Source organism: Heterodontus francisci, chromosome 10, assembly GCF_036365525.1.
Source record: "Heterodontus francisci isolate sHetFra1 chromosome 10, sHetFra1.hap1, whole genome shotgun sequence".
NCBI lineage: Eukaryota > Metazoa > Chordata > Chondrichthyes > Heterodontiformes > Heterodontidae > Heterodontus > Heterodontus francisci.
Genome location: NC_090380.1, coordinates 126262683 through 126280472, shown reverse-complemented (window position 1 = coordinate 126280472; position 17790 = coordinate 126262683). Strand labels below are relative to the sequence as shown.

General features: G+C 43.7%; 1 protein-coding gene across 2 annotated transcripts in view; it reads left to right on the top strand.

Moving 5' to 3' along the window:
- Window positions 1-17790, top strand: part of LOC137374747 (ubiquitin-associated and SH3 domain-containing protein A-like) — a 373926-nt gene that overhangs the window by 44356 nt on the left and 311780 nt on the right. For both annotated transcript variants that reach the window (XM_068041326.1, XM_068041327.1), the window contains exon 3: window positions 12729-12915. In XM_068041326.1, coding sequence (XP_067897427.1) covers window positions 12729-12915 — 187 coding nt within the window. The remainder of the gene's footprint in view (window positions 1-12728; window positions 12916-17790) is intronic.

Sequence of the window (17790 nt, the reverse complement as noted above, 5' to 3'; positions counted from 1 at the left end):
ACTTGTAGCACAGATAAAGGAGAACCAGTGGATGTGATGTATTTGGATTTTCAGAAGGCTTTTGATAAGGTCCCAAACAGAAGATAATAAACAAAATTAGAGCATATGGGATTGGGGTTAATATACTGGCATGGATTGAGAATTGCTTAACAGACAGAAAACAGAGTAGGAATAAATGGGTCATTGTCAGGATGACAGGCTGTTACAAGTGGGTTACTGCAAGGATCAGTGCCTGGGTCACAGCTGCTCACAATCTATAGAAATGATATATTTCCAAATTTGCTGATGACACAAAACTATGTTGGAATGTGAGTTGTGAGGAGGATGCAAGGAGTCTTCAGGAGACCTGGACAGGCTAAGTGAATGGGCAAGAACATGGCAGATGGAATATAATGTGAATAAGTGTGAAGTTATCCACTTTGGTAGAAAAAAACAGAAAGACAGAGCATTTCTTAAATGGTGAGAGGTTGAGAAATGTTGTTGTCCAAAGGGACCTGGGTGTCCTTGTTCATGAGAGGTATAGACAGGGTGGATAGCAAGAAGCTTTTTCCCAGAGTGGGGGATTCAATTACTAGGGGTCACGAGTTCAAAGTGAAAGGGGAAAAGTTTAGGGGGGATATGCGTGGAAAGTTCTTTACGCAGAGGGTGGTGGGTGCCTGGAACGCGTTGCCAGCGGAGGTGGTAGACGCGGGCACGATAGCGTCTTTTAAGATGTATCTAGACAGATACATGAATGGGCAGGAAGAAAAGAGATACAGACCCTTAGAAAATAGGCGACATTTTTAGATAGAGGATTTGGATCAGCGCAGGCTTGGAGGGCCGAAGGGCCTGTTCCTGTGCTGTAATTTTCTTTGTTCTTTGTTCTTTGAGTCAATAAAAGCTAGCATGAAGGTGCAGCAAGCAATTAGGAAGGCAAATGGTATGTTGGCCTTCATTGCAAGGGGATTTGAGTACAGGAATAAAAATGTCTTACTTCAATTGTATAGATCCTTGGTCAGACTGTACCTGGAGTATTGTGTACAGTTTTTCATCTAAGGAAGGATATACTTGCCATAGAGGGAGGATCAACAGATAAATCTCTGGGATGGCAGGATTGTCCTATGAGGAGAGATTGAGGAAACTGGGCCTGTATTCTCTGGAGTTTCAAAGAATTAGAGATGATCTCATTGAAACTTACAACATTCTTCCAGGGTGTGACAGGGCAGATGTAGATAGGATGTTTCCCCTGGCTGGTGAGTCTACAACCAGGGGACATAGTCTCAGAATAAGGAGTGGGTCATTTAACACTGAGATGAGGAGGAATTTCTTCGCTGTTCAGCACCATTTGCAACTCCTCAGATACTGAAGCAATCCGTGTCCAGATGCAGCAAGGCCTGGACAACATCCAGGCTTGGGCTGATAAGTGGCAAGTAATATTCGCACCATGCAAGTGCTGGGCAATGACCATCTCAAACAAGAGACAATCTAACCATCTCCCCTTGATGTTTAATGGCATTACCATTGCTGAATCCCCCATTATCAATATCTGGGGGATCACCATTGACCAGAAACTGAACTGGAATAGCCATATGAATACCGTGGGTACAAGAGCAGGTCAGAGGCTGGGAATCCTGCGGCAAGTAACTCACCTCCTGACTCCCCAATGCCTGTCCACCATCTACAAAGCACATTTCAGGACTCAAGCAAATTACAATCACCAGGGACGCAGTGCTGAGCAAATTGTTGGAGCTGTGGGCTGACAAGTCCTTGGGTCCTGATGGGCTTCATCCTCGGGTCTTAAAAAAGTAGCTCGTGAGATAGTTGATGCGTTGTTTTTAATTTTCCAAAATTCCCCAGATTCAGGGAAGGTTCCATTTGGTTGGAAAATAGCTAATGTCTTATTAAATAGCCTTATTCACAAAGGGAGGGAGACAGAAAGCAGGAAACTACAGGCCAGTTAGCTGAACATTTAGGGAAAATGTTAGAAGCTATTATTAAAGATGTTATAGCAGGGCATTTAGAAAAAATCAGGCAGAGTCAATATGGTTTTGTGAAATGGAAATCATGTTTAACCAATTTATTGGAATTCTTTGAAGAAGCAACATGTGCTGTGGATGAAGAGGAATCGGTGGATGTATTGTACTTAGATTTCCAGATGGCATTTGATAAGGTTCCACATCAAAGGTTATTGCAAAAATTAAAGCTCATTGTGTAGGGGGTAACATATTGGCATGGACAGAAGATTGGCTAGCTAACAGGAAACAGAGAGTAGGCATAAATGGGTCATTTTCCAGCTGGCAAGATGTAACAAGTGGTGTGCCAAAGGGATCTGTGCTGGGGCCTCAACTTTTTAATATTTATATAAATGACTTAGATGAAGGGACCGAAGGTATGGTTGCTAAATTTGCTGATGACACAAAGATAGGTAGGAAAGTAACTTGTGAAGAGGACATAAGGAGGCTACAAAGGGATATAGATAGGTTAAGTGAGTGGGCAAAGATCTGGCAAATGGAGTATAATGTGAGAAAATGTGAAATTGTCCATTTTGGCAGGAAGGATAAAAAAGAAGCATATTATCTAAATGGTGAGAGGTTGCAGAACTCTGAGATTCAAAGGGATCTGGGTGTCCTAGTGCATGAATTGCAAAAGGTTAGTGTGCAGGTACAGCACATAATTAGGAAAGCTAATAGAATGTTATCATTTAATGCAAGGGGAATTGAATACAAAAGTAGGGAGGTTATGCTTCAGTTATCCAGGGCATTGGTGAGACCACATCTGGAGTACTGTGTACAGTACTGGTCCCCTTATTTAAGGAAGAATGTAAATGCATTGGAAGCAGTTCAGAGAAGGTTTACTAGTCTAATACCTGGAATGGGCAGGTTGTCTTAGGATGGAAGGTTGGACAGGCTGGGCTTGTATTCGCTGGAATTTAGAAGAGTAAGAGGCGACTTGATTGAAACATATAAGATCCTGAGGGGTCTTGACAGGGTGGATGTGGAAAGGATGTTTCCCCTTGTGGGAGAATCTAGAACTAGGGGGTCACTGTTTAAAAATAAGGGGGTCGCCCATTTAAGACAGAGATGAGGAGAAATATTTTCTGTCAGAGGGTCGTGAGTCTTTGGAATTCTCTTCCTCAAAAGGCAGTGGAAGCAGAGTCTTTGAATATTTTTAAGGCAGAGGTAGATAGATTCTTGATAAGCAAGTGGGGGGGGGGGAGGGTTGGTGGTGGAGAAAGGTTATTGGGGGTAGGCAGGAATGTGGAGTCGAGGTTACAATCAGATCAGCCACGATCTTGTTGAATGGCGGAGCAGGCTCGAGGGGCCGAGTGGCCTACTCCTGCTTCTAATTCATATGTTCAAATGTTCGTATGTAACTGCCTGCAACATAGATAGGCGAGCAGAGTCGGCAGACAAGTAGCAGATGGCATTTAAGACAGAGAAGTGTGAGGTGATGCATTTTGGCACTAGGGAGAGGCAATATAGACTTAATGGTACAGTTCTAAAGAGTGTGCAGGAACAGAGGGACCTGAGGGTGCATGTGCATCGATCTTTAAAGATGGCAGGACATATTGAGAGAGTAATTAACAAAGCATATGGAATCTTAGGCTTCATGAACAGATGTATTGGGCTGGGTTTAATGGGCACCCCAGAGGCAGAGGGGCCCATAGAATTGAGATGTGAGGCGGAAGCAGAAGGCCGATTGCCTTCATGTCACACCGCAACAATGTCAGGGGCGGGATAGGCCAATGATGGCCTTCTTGCCTACAGGCCAATCGAGGCCCTTAAGAGGCCTATTATCAACCACTTAAGGGCCTGTTCCTGCCGCCACTGGAACTAAGCCAGCAGCAGGGATGGGGGTGTGAGGGATGGCTCGACCATGTGGGGAGGTTGCCCAGTAAAATGAGGCAACCTCCCAGTGAGCATGGATTTAGGGGCCTTCTCTGTGGGCAATCTGTGGTCCATGGAGGGGTTCTGGCAGAAAACAACCTACCTCCATGAACCTAGCTCCCTGAACTCCCGCCTTCCACGGCACTCAACACCAACCCTCCGTTCCCCAATTGCCAGGGCTGCTGGACTAGCCCCAGTGCACTCACCTCAGGTACCTTGGGCACAGGTCACCAACACTGGGCTGAGTTCCAAGGCTTCCTGCAGTACCAGCAGCTGTCATCCTCTGATTGGTTGGCAGCTCTTGGAGGCGGGATCCCCATCTTTAAAGGGACAGGAAGCTGGTGCCAGGCTGTTAATTGCCAATGCTTGCTAATGGGTTTTCCATTTTGGATACTGGTCAGGGTGATGGTTCCTCGGGGGAGTGCAGCCAGAGCAAAGTCTGTGGCACCACGAGTGGTTCAGCTGCACAGGAGAGGAGGAAGAAGAATGGAAGAACAGTAGTGCAGGAGACTTCGATAGTCAGGGGATCAGACAGGCATTTCTGCAGCAGTAAACATAACTCCAAGATGGTGCATTACCTCCCTGGTGCCAGAGTCAAGGATGTCATGGAACGGCTGTAGGACATCCTTTTGGGGGGAGGTTGAACAGCCAGCAGTCGTGGTCCACATTGGTACCAATGACATAGGTAGAAAGGGGAATGAGGTCCTGAAAGCAGATTTTAGGGAGCTAGGAAGGAGAATAAAAAGCAGGACCTCAAGAGCAGTAATCTCAGGATTACTCCCAGTGCCACGTGCTAGTGAGCATAGGAATAGGAGAATTGAGTGATTGAACACATGGCTGGAGAATTGGTGTAGGAGGGAAGGCATCAGATTTCTGAGGCATTGGGACCAGTTCTGGGGCAGGTGGGACCTGCACAAGATGGACGGGCTACACCTTAACAGGACCAGAATTAACATCCTCGCAGGGAAATTTTCAAGTGCTGTTCAAACTAGATTGTCAGCGGGATGAGACCCTGAGGAGTAGCTCAGATTGGAAGGAGGTAAAGCTGGTAACAGGAGGTAGAAAAGTAGCAAGTGACATTAGAAGGCAGGAAAAACAAAGGCGAGCATCAACTAGGCTTAGATGCAGAATAATGTCAAGAAGACAAGGTTAAGGGCACTCTAGCTGAATGCACGCAGCATTCACAACAAAGCCCAAATAGAAGTAAATGGGTATGATCTAATTGCCATAACGGAAACATGGCTACAGGGTGACCAAGACTGGGAACTGAATATTCAAGGGTATTCGACATTCAGGAAGGACAGGCAAAAAGGAAAAAGAGGTTGTGTTGCACTGATAATAAGGAATGGGATCAGTAGATTAGTAAGGGAGGATCTCAGATCAGAAGAACAAAATGTGGAATCTGTTTGGGTGGAGCTAAGAAACAGCAAGGGGCAGTAAACATTGGTAGGAATTGTTTATAGGCCACCAAACAGTAATGGTAGCATGGGGCTTGGTATTAAGCAGGAGATTAGAGAAGCATGTAGCATGGGTAATACAGTAATCATGGGTGAGTTCAATATGCACACAGACTGGGTAAACCTCATGAGCATTAATGTGTGGAGGAGGAGTATCGGCAGTGTGTTAGGGATGGTTTGCTGGAGCAGTATGTTGAGGAACCAACTAGAGAACAGGCTATTTCAGGTCTAGTTTTATGTAATGAGAAAGGGCTAATTAATAATTTTGTTGTAAAAGAACCTTTCAGGATGAGTGACCATAATATGATAGAATTTTACAAAGAAACATAGAAAATAGGAGCAGGAGTAGGCCATTCAGCCCTCATCCAACTCAGTAACTTGTTCCTGCTTTCGCCCCATATCCTTTGATCCCTTTAGACCCAAGAGCTATATCGAACTCCTTCTTGAAAACATACAATGTTTTGGCCTCAACTGCTTTCTGTGCTAACGAGTTTCACAGGTTCACCACTCTCTGGGTGAAGAAATTTCTCCTCATCTCAGTCCTGAAAGGTTTACCCCGTATCCTTAGACTATGACCCCTGGTTCTGGACCCCCCCCACCATCGGGAACATCCTTCCTGTATCTACCCTGTCAAGTCCTGTTAGAATTTTACAGGTTTCTTCTGAACTCCAGCGAATATAATCCGAACCGACTCAATCTCTCCTCATACGTCAGTCCCGCCATCCCAGGAATCAGTCTGGTAAACCTTCGCTGCACTCCCTCTATAGCAAGAACATCCTTCCTCAGATAAGGAGACCAAAACTGCACACAATATTCCAGGTGTGGCCTCACCCAGACCCTGTATAATTACAGCAAGACATCCCTGCTCCTGTACTTGAATCCTCTCGCTATGAAGGCCGACATACCATTTGCCTTTTTTACCGCCTGTTGCACCTGCATGCTTACTTTCAGTGACTGGTGTACAAGAACACTCAGGTCTCGCTGCATATTCCCTTCTCTCAGTTTATAGCCGTTCAGATAATAATCTGTCTTCCTGTTATTGCTACCAAAGTTGATAACCTCACATTTATCCACATTATACTGCATCTGCCATGCATTAGCCCACTCACTCAACTTGTCCAAATCACCCTGAAGCCTCTCTGCATCCTCCTCACAACTCACCCTCCCACCCAGTTTTGTGTCATCTGCAAATTTGGAGATATTACATTTAGTTCCCTCATCTAAATCATGAATGTATGTTGTGAATAGCTGGGGTCCTAGCACCGATCCCTGCGGTATCCCACTAGTCACTGCCTGCCATTCGGAAAAAGACCCATTTATTCCTACTTTTTGTTTCCTGTCTGCCAACCAATTTTCTATCCATCGCAATACACTAACCCCAATCCCATGCGCTTTAATTTTACATGCTAATCTCTTATTTGGGACTTTGTCGCAAGCCTTCTGAAAGTCCAAATAAACCACATCCACTGGCTCCCCCTCATCAACTCTACTAGTTACATCATCGAAGAATTCTAGTAGATTTGTCAATCATGATTTCCCTTTTGTAAATCCATGCTGACTCTGTCCGATTCTACCTCTGTTCTCTAAGTGCTCTGCTACAAAATCTTTGATAATGTACTCTAGAATTTTCCCCACTACCGACGTCAGGCTGACTGGTCTATAATTCCCTGCTTTTTCTCTACCTCCCTTTTTAAATAGTGGGGTTACATTAGCTACCCTCTAATCTGTAGGAACTGATCCAGAGTCTATAGAATCTTGGAAGATGACCACCAATGCATCCACTATTTCTAGGGCCACTTCCTTAAGTACTCAGGGATGTAGATTATCAGGCCCTGGGGATTTATCAGCCTTCAATCCCATCAATTTCCCCAACACCATTTCTCTACTAATACTGATTTCTTTCAGTTCCTCTCTCTCACTAAGCCCTCTGTTCCCCAACATTTCTGGTATAATATTTGTGTCCTGCTTTGTGAAGACAGAACCAAAGTATGCATTTAGTTGGTCAGCCATTTCTTTATTCCCCATAATAAATTCCCCTGTTTCTGACTGTAAGGGACCTACATTTGTCTTCACCAATCTTTTTTCTTCACATACCTATAGAAACTTTTACAGTCAGTTTTTATGTTCCCCGCAAGCTTGCTCTCATACTCTATTTTTCCCTTCTTAATCGATCCCTTGGTCCTCCTTTGCTGAATTCTAAACTGCTCCCAATCCTCAGGTGTTGTTTTTTCTGGCAAATTTATATGCCTCTTCCTTGGATCTAATGCTATCTCTAATTTCCCTTGTAAGCCATGGTTTGGCTACCTTTCCCGTTTTACTTTTGCGCCAGACTGGGATAAACAATTGTTGCAGTTCATCCATGTGCTCTTTAAATGTTTGCCTATCCACCATAGGTGGACAAGTCCCCAGGTCCGGATGGGATATATCCCAGGTTACTGAGGGAAGCGAGAGAGGAAATAGCTGGGGCCTTAACAGATATCTTTGCAGCATCCTTAAACACGGGTGAGGTCCCGGAGGACTGGAGAATTGCTAATGTTGTCCCCTTGTTTAAGAAGGGTAGCAGGGATAATCCAGGTAATTATAGACCGGTGAGCCTGACGTCAGTGGTAGGGAAGCTGCTGGAGAAGATACTGAGGGATAGGATCTATTCCCATTTGGAAGAAAATGGGCTTATCAGTGATAGGCAACATGGTTTTGTGCAGGGAAGGTCATGTCTTACCAACTTAATAGAATTCTTTGAGGAAGTGACAAAGTTGATTGATGAGGGAAGGGCTGTTGATGTCATATACATGGACTTCAGTAAGGCGTTTGATAAGGTTCCCCATGGCAGGCTGATGGAGAAAGTAAAGGCGCATGGGGTCCAAGGTGTACTAGCTAGATGGATAAAGAACTGGCTGGGCAACAGGAGACAGAGAGTAGCAGTGGAAGGGAGTTTCTCAAAATGGAGACGTGTGACCAGTGCTGTTCCACAGGGATCCGTGCTGGGACCACTGTTGTTTGTGATATACATAAATGATTTGGAGGAAAGTATAGGTGGTCTGATTAGCAAGTTTGCAGACGACACTAAGATTGGTGGAGTAGCAGATAGTGAAGGGGACTGTCAGAGAATACAGCAGAATATAGATAGACTGGAGAATTGGGCAGAGAAATGGCAGATGGAGTTCAATCAGGGCAAATGCGAGGTGATGCATTTTGGAAGATCCAATTCAAGAGTGAATTATACAGTAAATGGAAAAGTCCTGGGGAAAATTGATGTACAGAGAGATTTGGGTGTTCAGGTCCACTGTTCCCTGAAGGTGGCAATGCAGGTAAATAGAGTGGTCAAGAAGGCATACGGCATGCTTTCCTTCATCGGACGGGGTATTGAGTACAAGAGTTGGCAGGTCATGTTACAGTTGTATAGGACTTTGGTTCGGCCACATTTGGAATACTGCGTGCAGTTCTGGTCGCCACATTACCAAAAGGATGTGGATGCTTTGGAGAGGGTGCAGAGGAGGTTCACCAGGATGTTGCCTGGTATGGAGGGCGCTAGCTTTGAAGAGAGGTTGAGTAGATTAGGATTATTTTCATTAGAAAGACAGAGGTTAAGGGGAGACCTGATTGAGGTGTACAAAATCATGAGAGGTATAGACAGGGTGGATAGCAAGAGGCTTTTTCCCAGAGTGGGGGATTCAATTACTAGGGGTCACGAGTTCAAAGTGAAAGGGGAAAAGTTTAGGGGGGATATGCGTGGAAAGTTCTTTACGCAGAGGGTGGTGGGTGCCTGGAACGCGTTGCCAGCGGAGGTGGTAGATGCGGGCACGATGGCGTCTTTTAAGATGTATCTAGACAGATACATGAATGGGCAGGAAGAAAAGAGATACAGAACCTTAGAAAATAGGCGACATGTTTAGAGAGAGGATCTGGATCGGCGCAGGCTTGGAGGGCCGAAGGGCCTGTTCCTGTGCTGTAATTATCTTTGTATCTTTGTATCTTTGTATCCCTTTAAGTAACGTTTCCCAATCTGTCATGCCCAACTCGCACCTCATACCTTCATAGTTTCCTTTAATAAGATTCAGGACCCTAGTCTCAGAATCAACTACGTCACTCTCCATCTTGATGAAGAATTCTATCATATTATGGTCGCTCATCCCCAAGGGGTCTCGCACCACTAGATTGTCATTATTCCTCTCTCATTACACAATACCCAGTATAGGATGGTCTGTTCTCTATTTGATTCCTCAACATATTGGTCCAGAAAACCATCCCGTATACACTCCATGAATTCCTCCTCTACAGTATTGTGACTAATTTGATTTACCCAATCTATATGCATATTAAAATCATCCATAATTACAGATGTACCTTTACCACATGCGTCTCTAATTTCCTTTTTAATGCCGTTCGCAACCTCACTACTGCAGTTTGGGAGTCTATATGCAACCCCCATTAACATTTTTTGCCCCTTAGTGATTTTCAGCTCTACCCATGCAGATTCCACTTCGTCAGAGCTAATATCTTTCCTCATTATTGTGTTAATTTCCTCTTAAACCGACAATGCAACTCCACTGCCTTTTGCTTTTTGTCTGTCCTTCCTAAATACTGAATATCCCTGGATGTTCATTTCCCATCCTTGGTCACCCTGCAGCCATGTCTCCATAATCCCAACTGTATCATACCCATTTACATCTATTTGCACAATTAATTCATCCACTTTATTGTGAATGCTCTGCACGTTAAGGCACAAAGCCTTAAGGCTTGTCTTTTTAACATTACTTGTCCCCTTCCCACTATTTTTCACTGTGGCCCTGTTTGATTCTGGCCCTTGATTTCTCTGCCTATCACTTTTCTTATTCACCTTACTGTCTTTTGTTCTTGTCTTTGATCCCCCCCTCCTCTGACTCCTTGCAAAGGTTCCCATCCCCCTGCCATTTTAGTTTAAACCCTCCCCAACCACTCCTCAACCATACATTATGTTTGAAAGTGAGGTAGTTCAATCTGAAGCCAGGGTGTTAAATTTGAACAAAGGAAATTATGAAGGTATGAGGGACAAATTGACCGAGGTGGATTGGGAAAATACATTAAAAGGTATGACAGTGCATAGACAATGGATAGTCTTCAAAGAATTATTACATAGTTTATAGCAACTATACATTCCTTCAAGGAACAAAAACCCCAAAAGTAAAGGCAGTCAACCATGGCTAACAAAGGAAGTGGCTAACAAAGAAAAGGCCTATAAAGTAGCCGGAAATAGTACTAAACCTGAGAACTGGGAGGATATTAGAATACAGCAAAGGACAACGAAGAAACTGATAAAGAAAGGGAGAATAGAATATGAATGTTAGTTTGCAAAAAATATAAAATTGGACTGTAAAAGCTTCTATAGGTACAAAAAATGAAAACGTTTGGCTAAGACAAGTGTGGGTCCATTTGAGGCAGAGTCAGGAGAATTTATAATGGGGAATAGAGAAATGGCAGAGAAGCTAAATGATTACTTTGTGTCTGTCTTCACTGAGGAAGATACAAGAAATCTCCCAGAATTAGAGATGCAAGGGATTGGGGGAATGAGGAATTGAAGGAAATTAGTATGAGTAAGAAGGTTGTATTGGAGAAATTAATGGGGCTGAAGGTTGATAAATCCCCAGGACCTGATATTCTACATCCCAGAGTGTTGAAAGAGGTAGCTATGGTGATAGTGGATGCATTGGTGATCATCTTCCAAAATTCTATAGATTCTGGAGCGGTTCCTGCAGATTGGAAAGTCGCAAATGTCACCCCACTATTTAAGAAGGGAGGGAGAGAGAAGACAGGGAATTACAGACCTGTTAGCCTTACATCAGTCATTGGGAAAATGCTAGAATCTATTCTGAAGGATGTGATAAATGGATACTTGGATAATAATGATCTGATTGGGCATAGTCAACATGGATTTATGAATGGGAAATCATGTTTGACGAACCTGTTGGAGGTTTGTGAGGATGTCACTAACAGAATTGATAAAGGGGGGGGGGGGGTCAGTGGATGTGGTATACTTGGATTTTCAGAAGGCTATTGATGAAGTTCCCCACAGGGGGTTGGTTAGAAACATTAAAGCACATGGGATAATATACTGGCATGGATTGAGAATTGGTTAACAGGAAGAAAGCAGAGAGTAGGAATAAACAGGACATTCTCGCGTTGGCAGGCTGTGACTTGTGGGGTACCGCAAGGATCAGTGCTTGGGCCCCAGCTGTTCACAATATATCTCAATGATTTGGATGTGGGGACCAAATGCAATATTTCCAAGTTCGCGGATGGCACAAAACTAGGTGGGAATGTGTGTTGTGATGAAGACGCAAGTGGCTTCAAGGAGATTTGGACCGACTTAGTGAGTGGGAAAGAATGTGGCAGATGGAATATAATGTAGAAAAATGTGAGGTTATCCACTTTGGTAGGAGGAAAAGATATGCAGAGTATTTCTTAAATGATAAGAGATTAGAAAGTGTAGATGTACAAAGGGACCTGGGTGTCCTTGTCAATAAGTCACTGAAAGCTAACATGCAGGTGCAGCAAGCAATGAAGAAGGCTAATGGTATGCCGGCCTTTATCGCAAGATGATTTGAGTACAGGAGTAGTGAAATCTTGCTTCAATTGTATAGAACCTTAGTTAGACCGCACCTGGAGTACTGTGTGCAGCTTTGGTCCCCTTACTTTAGGAAGGATATTATTGCCGTAGAGGGAGTGCAACGGAGGTTCACCAGACTTGTTCCCGGGATGGCGGGACTGTCCTATGAAGAGAGATTGGGGAAACTGGGCCTGTATTCTCTAGAGTTTCGAAGAATGAGAGGTGATCTAATTGAAACCTACAAAATACTTAAAGGGATAGACAGAGTAGATGCAGGTAAGATGTTTCCCCTGGTTGGGGAGTCTAGAACCAGGGGACACAATTTCAAAATAAGGGGAAGCCACTTAGGACAGAGATGAGGAGACATTTCTTTACTCAGAGGGTTGTGAATCTTTGGAATTCTCTACCCCAGAGGGCTGTGGAAGCTCAGTCATTCAGTATGTTTAAAGCAGAGATTGACAGATTTCTAAATACCAATGACATAAGGGGTTTTAACGATGGTGTGAGAAAAAGGCATTGAAGTGGATGATCAGCCATGATCGTATTGAATGGCAGGGCAGGCTCGATGGGCTGAATGGCCTACTCCTACTCCTGCTCCTATGTTCCTCTGTTCCTATCTTGTGAAGTTGTGGACTCAAGGCCCACCTTCACTCTTGAACATTCCCTTCCCATCCCCCACTTGCAATCAGGATGCTAGAATTTACAGAGGCCACAGGGTCCACCGTACCTATGCTAGTGGAAGCTCTTCAATTGACATTGTCCAATCTGATCCACCTGAAGTTTCACTCCACATAGATTGATGAAGAATATTTTTTTCAACAGGGTATTTGCTCATCGGAATGACCCCACTTTAGAAGACCTCATCCCACAAGAGTATGTTCTGTACCTGTGCCCATCAGGCCCACTCTGGGACAAGCTGATGGCATTCTGGACCAAAAGTCAGCAACATTGTGGTCGAAATCCAGCACATGAAGTCTTCCCACATGTTACTCTCTGCCATTTCTTCACAGTAAGGCAGTTTCATAACTGGAATATTAACAAAGTCTTTTACATTGCTGATGTGATATGAACAGCTATTTGCATTTATAGACGCATTAAGGTAGAATAAACAACAAAATATGGCAGGGTTCTAATGAGAGATGGGCTAGTTGGGATGAATGGCCTTTCTCTTTTCCTTACCATGGGGAGATATTGTGATGTGCATATTCGACTAGTACAGTCACAGTGTGTTACAGTGCACTAGTACAGTCACATTCACAGAGTTTAACACTGCACTAGTACAGTCACACTAACAGTGCGTTACAGTGAACTAGTACAGTCAAACTCACAGTGTATATCGCTGCACTAGTAGAGTCACATCCACAAGGTGTTATGCTGCACTGGTACAGTCACACTCACAGAGTTACACTGCACTAGTACAGTCACACTCACAGTGTGTTACACTGCACTAGTACAGTCACATTCACAGTGTATTATGCTGCATTAGTACTGTCACAGCCCCTGCTTTACACCGCACCACTACAGTCACCCTCACAGCATGTTACACTGCACTAGGACAGTCAAACTCACAGTGTATATCGCTGCACTAGTAGAGTCACATCCACAAGGTGTTATGCTGCACTGGTACAGTCACACTCACAGTGTTACACTGCACTAGTACAGTCACACTCACAGTGTGTTACACTGCACTAGTAATGTCACAGTCACTGCTTTACACTGCACCACTACAGTCACCCTCACAGCATGTTACACTGCACTAGGACAGTCAAACTCACAGTGTATAACACTGCACTAGTAGAGTCACAAACTCAATGTGTTACACTGCACTAGTACAGTCACATTCACAGTGTCTTATGCTGCACTAGTACAGTCACATTCACAGTGTATTATGCTGCATTAGTACTGTCACAGCCCCTGCTTTACATTGCACCACTACAGTCACCCTCACAGCATGTTACACTGCACTAGGACAGTCAAACTCACAGTGTATATCGCTGCACTAGTAGAGTCACATCCACAAGGTGTTATGCTGCACTGGTACAGTCACACTCACAGTGTTACACTGCACTAGTACAGTCACACTCACAGTGTGTTACACTGCACTAATAATGTCACAGTCACTGCTTTACACTGCACCACTACAGTCACCCTCACAGCATGTTACACTGCACTAGGACAGTCAAACTCACAGTGTATAACACTGCACTAGTAGAGTCACAAACTCAATGTGTTACACTGCACTAGTACAGTCACATTCACTGTGTGTTACACTGCACTAGGACAGTCACATTAACAGTGTGTTACACTGCACTAGTGCAGTCACACTGTTACACTGCACTAGTGCAGTCACACTCACTGTGTGTTACACTGCACTAGTACAGTCACATTAACAGTGTGTTACACTGCACTAGTATAGTCATATTCACTGTGTGTTACACTGCACTAGGACAGTCACATTAACAGTGTGTTACACTGCACTAGTGCAGTCACACTGTTACACAGCACTAGTACAGTCACATTAACAGTGTGTTACACAGCACTAGGAAAGTCACGCTCACTGTGTGTTACACTGCACTAGGACAGTCACATTAACAGTGTGTTACACTGCACTAGTGCAGTCACACTGTTACACTGCACTAGTGCAGTCACACTCACTGTGTGTTACACTGCACTAGTACAGTCACATTCACTGTGTGTTACACTGCACTTGGACAGTCACATTAACAGTGTGTTACACTGCACTAGTGCAGTCACACTGTTACACAGCACTAGGAAAGTCATGCTCACTGTGTGTTACACTGCACTAGTACAGTCACATTAACAGTGCGTTACACTGCACTAGGACAGTCACATTAACAGTGTGTTACACTGCACTAGTACAGTCACATTCACAGTGCGTTACACTGCACAAGCACAATCACATTCACAGTGTGTTACACTGCTAAGTACGATGATGAAACACCCGAAAATTGAGAACATTTTAAATCTGGAGAAATGTGTACTGGAGTTCCCATCGTTAGGTGACCCAAAGAACATGAAACTAGTCAGTTTTAGCGATGCTTCACATGCTAATCTTCCTGATGGGTATTCGAGTCCAGCTGGTTTCATAATATTTCTGATTCATTAAAATCGGAAGTGTTGTTCTTTAGTTTGGGAAGATAAGAAAATATAATGGGTTGTTTAAAGCACTTTACCTGTGGAAATGGTGGGTCTTGTGGAGGCAGTGGATATGGGATTCTACTTGTCAAATAATTTAGGTGCAATTCGGAACAAAGAACATACTCAAGATAGGATGCCCATTGAATGTTATGTGGATAATCTTCTTTGTGAGACAATGTACACTCTACAAAATGTGTGAGTGAGAAAAGACTACGTATTGACCTTGCTAGAACAAAGAACAAAGAACAAAGAAAATTACAGCACAGGAACAGGCCCTTCGGCCCTCCAAGCCTGCGCCGATCCAGATCCTCTATCTAAACATGTCGCCTATTTTCTAAGGGTCTGTATCTCTTTTCTTCCTGCCCATTTATGTATCTGTCTAGATACATCTTAAAAGACGCTATCATGCCCGCGTCTACCACCTCCGCTGGCAACGCATTCCAGGCACCCACCACCCTCTGCGTAAAGAACTTTCCACGCATATCCCCCCTAAACTTTTCCCCTCTCACTTTGAACTCGTGTCCCCTTGTAATTGAAACAAATGCTGGATTGAATGGAAATCTCCAAATGGGGAGATGCAAGTCATTAGCTATCCGATAGTTTCACAAAGAGAAATGCTGGAACAAAGAAATTGTTCAGGAAGATGGGCATCTCACAATGTAATACTTCGTACATAATATAGAATTTATTTTGAAATGTTGTTTGAAGATATTAATCTAAGTTTTATTGTAAAAGAAAGAAGAGAATCTGTTAATTGCATCTCAATTGTTTAAATATATATAGGTGGAGGGTGTTAATTGGGATCTTACTTGTGCAATTATAAGGAGACACTGAGACTGGTGGAGGGTTTGAGTGAGGAGCTACATGTTTGTAATCCTTTTACTCTCCACGCTAAATGTGAAACTGAGTAAAGATTGGCTCCAGCATCATCCTTCCACAACAAGCTTTCTGGAATTTAACATTACCTCCACTGACTTCCAGTCAAGCAACATCTTGATTTTAAAATTCTCATCCTTGTTTTCAAATCCCTTCTTGGCCTCACCGCTCCCTATCTCGAATCTCCTCCAGTCCCACAATCCTCTAAGATAGCTGCCTCTAATTCTGGCCTCTTGAGCATCCCGGATTTTAATTGCTGCAACATTGGTGGCCTTGCCTTCAGCAACCTAGGGCCTACATGTAGCTCCAGACTCGCAACAATATGCTTGACTCTTAACTGCTCTCTGAAATGGCCTAGCAAACCATTCATTTCAAGGGCAATTAGAGATGGGCTTTGCCAATGACGCCCAATCCCAAAAAAGAATATTAAAAAAACCCTAAACTCTGGAATTCCCTCCCTACACCTCTCTGCCTCTCTGTCTTCCTTTAAGACGCTCCTTAAAACCTACCTACATGAAAGGGAATCCCAAAATCTTCTACCGGCATGTAAATAGTAAGCAGGTATTAAGAGATGGAGCAGGACCTACTAGGGACAAAGAGGGTAATATAGGCTTAGAGGCACAGGACAAGGCTAATACACTTAATGAGTACATTGTATCAGTGTTCACTGAGGAAGAGGAATCTGACAAAATATTGGCAGAAGTGGAGAGAGTAGAAGCAATGGATAGGGTAAAATTGAGTGGGGGAGGTACTGAAATGGCTGGCTATGCTTGGGGTTGATAAGTCATCTGATCCAGATGGCTTGTAGCCCGGGTTGCTAAAGGAAATGGGGTTGGAGATAGCAGAAGGGCTTTCCATAATCTTCCAATCTTCCCTGGGCATGGGGCAGGTGCCAGAGAATTGGAGAGTGACAAAGGTGACACCCTTGTTCAAGAAAGGGTGTACGGACAGTCCTAGCAACTACAGGCCAGTTAGTTTAACATCAGTGAAGGGTAAGGTTTTAGAAACAATAATCAGGGAAAATATAAACAGATACTTAGAGCGGTTCGAGTTAATTAAGGATAGTCAGCATGGATTTGTAAAAAGCCAATCATGCTTGGCTAAACTATTTGAATTTTTTGATGAAGTAACGGAGAAGGTTGATGAAGGGAATGTGGTGGATGTTGTTTATATGGAATTTAAGAAAGTGTTTGATATGAGGCCACATAAAAGGCTGGTTAACAAAATTGAGGCTCATGAAATAGGAGGGTCAGTGTCCAATTGGATAAAACAATTGGCTTTAGGACAGAAAACAGCAAGTCGTAGTAAATGTTTTTTTTCATACTGGAGGGTGTTAGACAGTATTGTTTCCCAAGGGTCAGTGCTGGGACCACTGCTTTTTTGGTTTATATAAATGACTTGGATCTTGAAATACAGAGAATCTCTGATGGACCTGGGGGTGTATGTACTTCAATCTTTGAAGGTGGCAGCATATATTGAGAGAGTGGTTAGTAAAGCATATGGGATCTTGGGCTTCATAAACAGGAAAGTTATGCTGAATCTTTATAAAGCTCTGCTTAGGCCCCATTTCATCCAGTTCTGGTCACCACACTTTAGGAAGTATGTGAAGGCCCTTGAGAGGGTGCAGAGGAGATTTACCAGAATGATTCCAGGGATGGGGGATTTTAGTTCAAAGGTTAGGTTGGAATATCTGTGTTTGTTCTCCTTGGAGCAAAGGGGATTGAGGGGGATTTATTAGAAGTGTACAAGATTATGACAGGCTTAGTTAAGTTAGACAAGGAAAAACTGTTCCCATTAACAAATGGTACACACTAGGGGACACAGACTGAAGGTTTGAGCAAGGGATGCA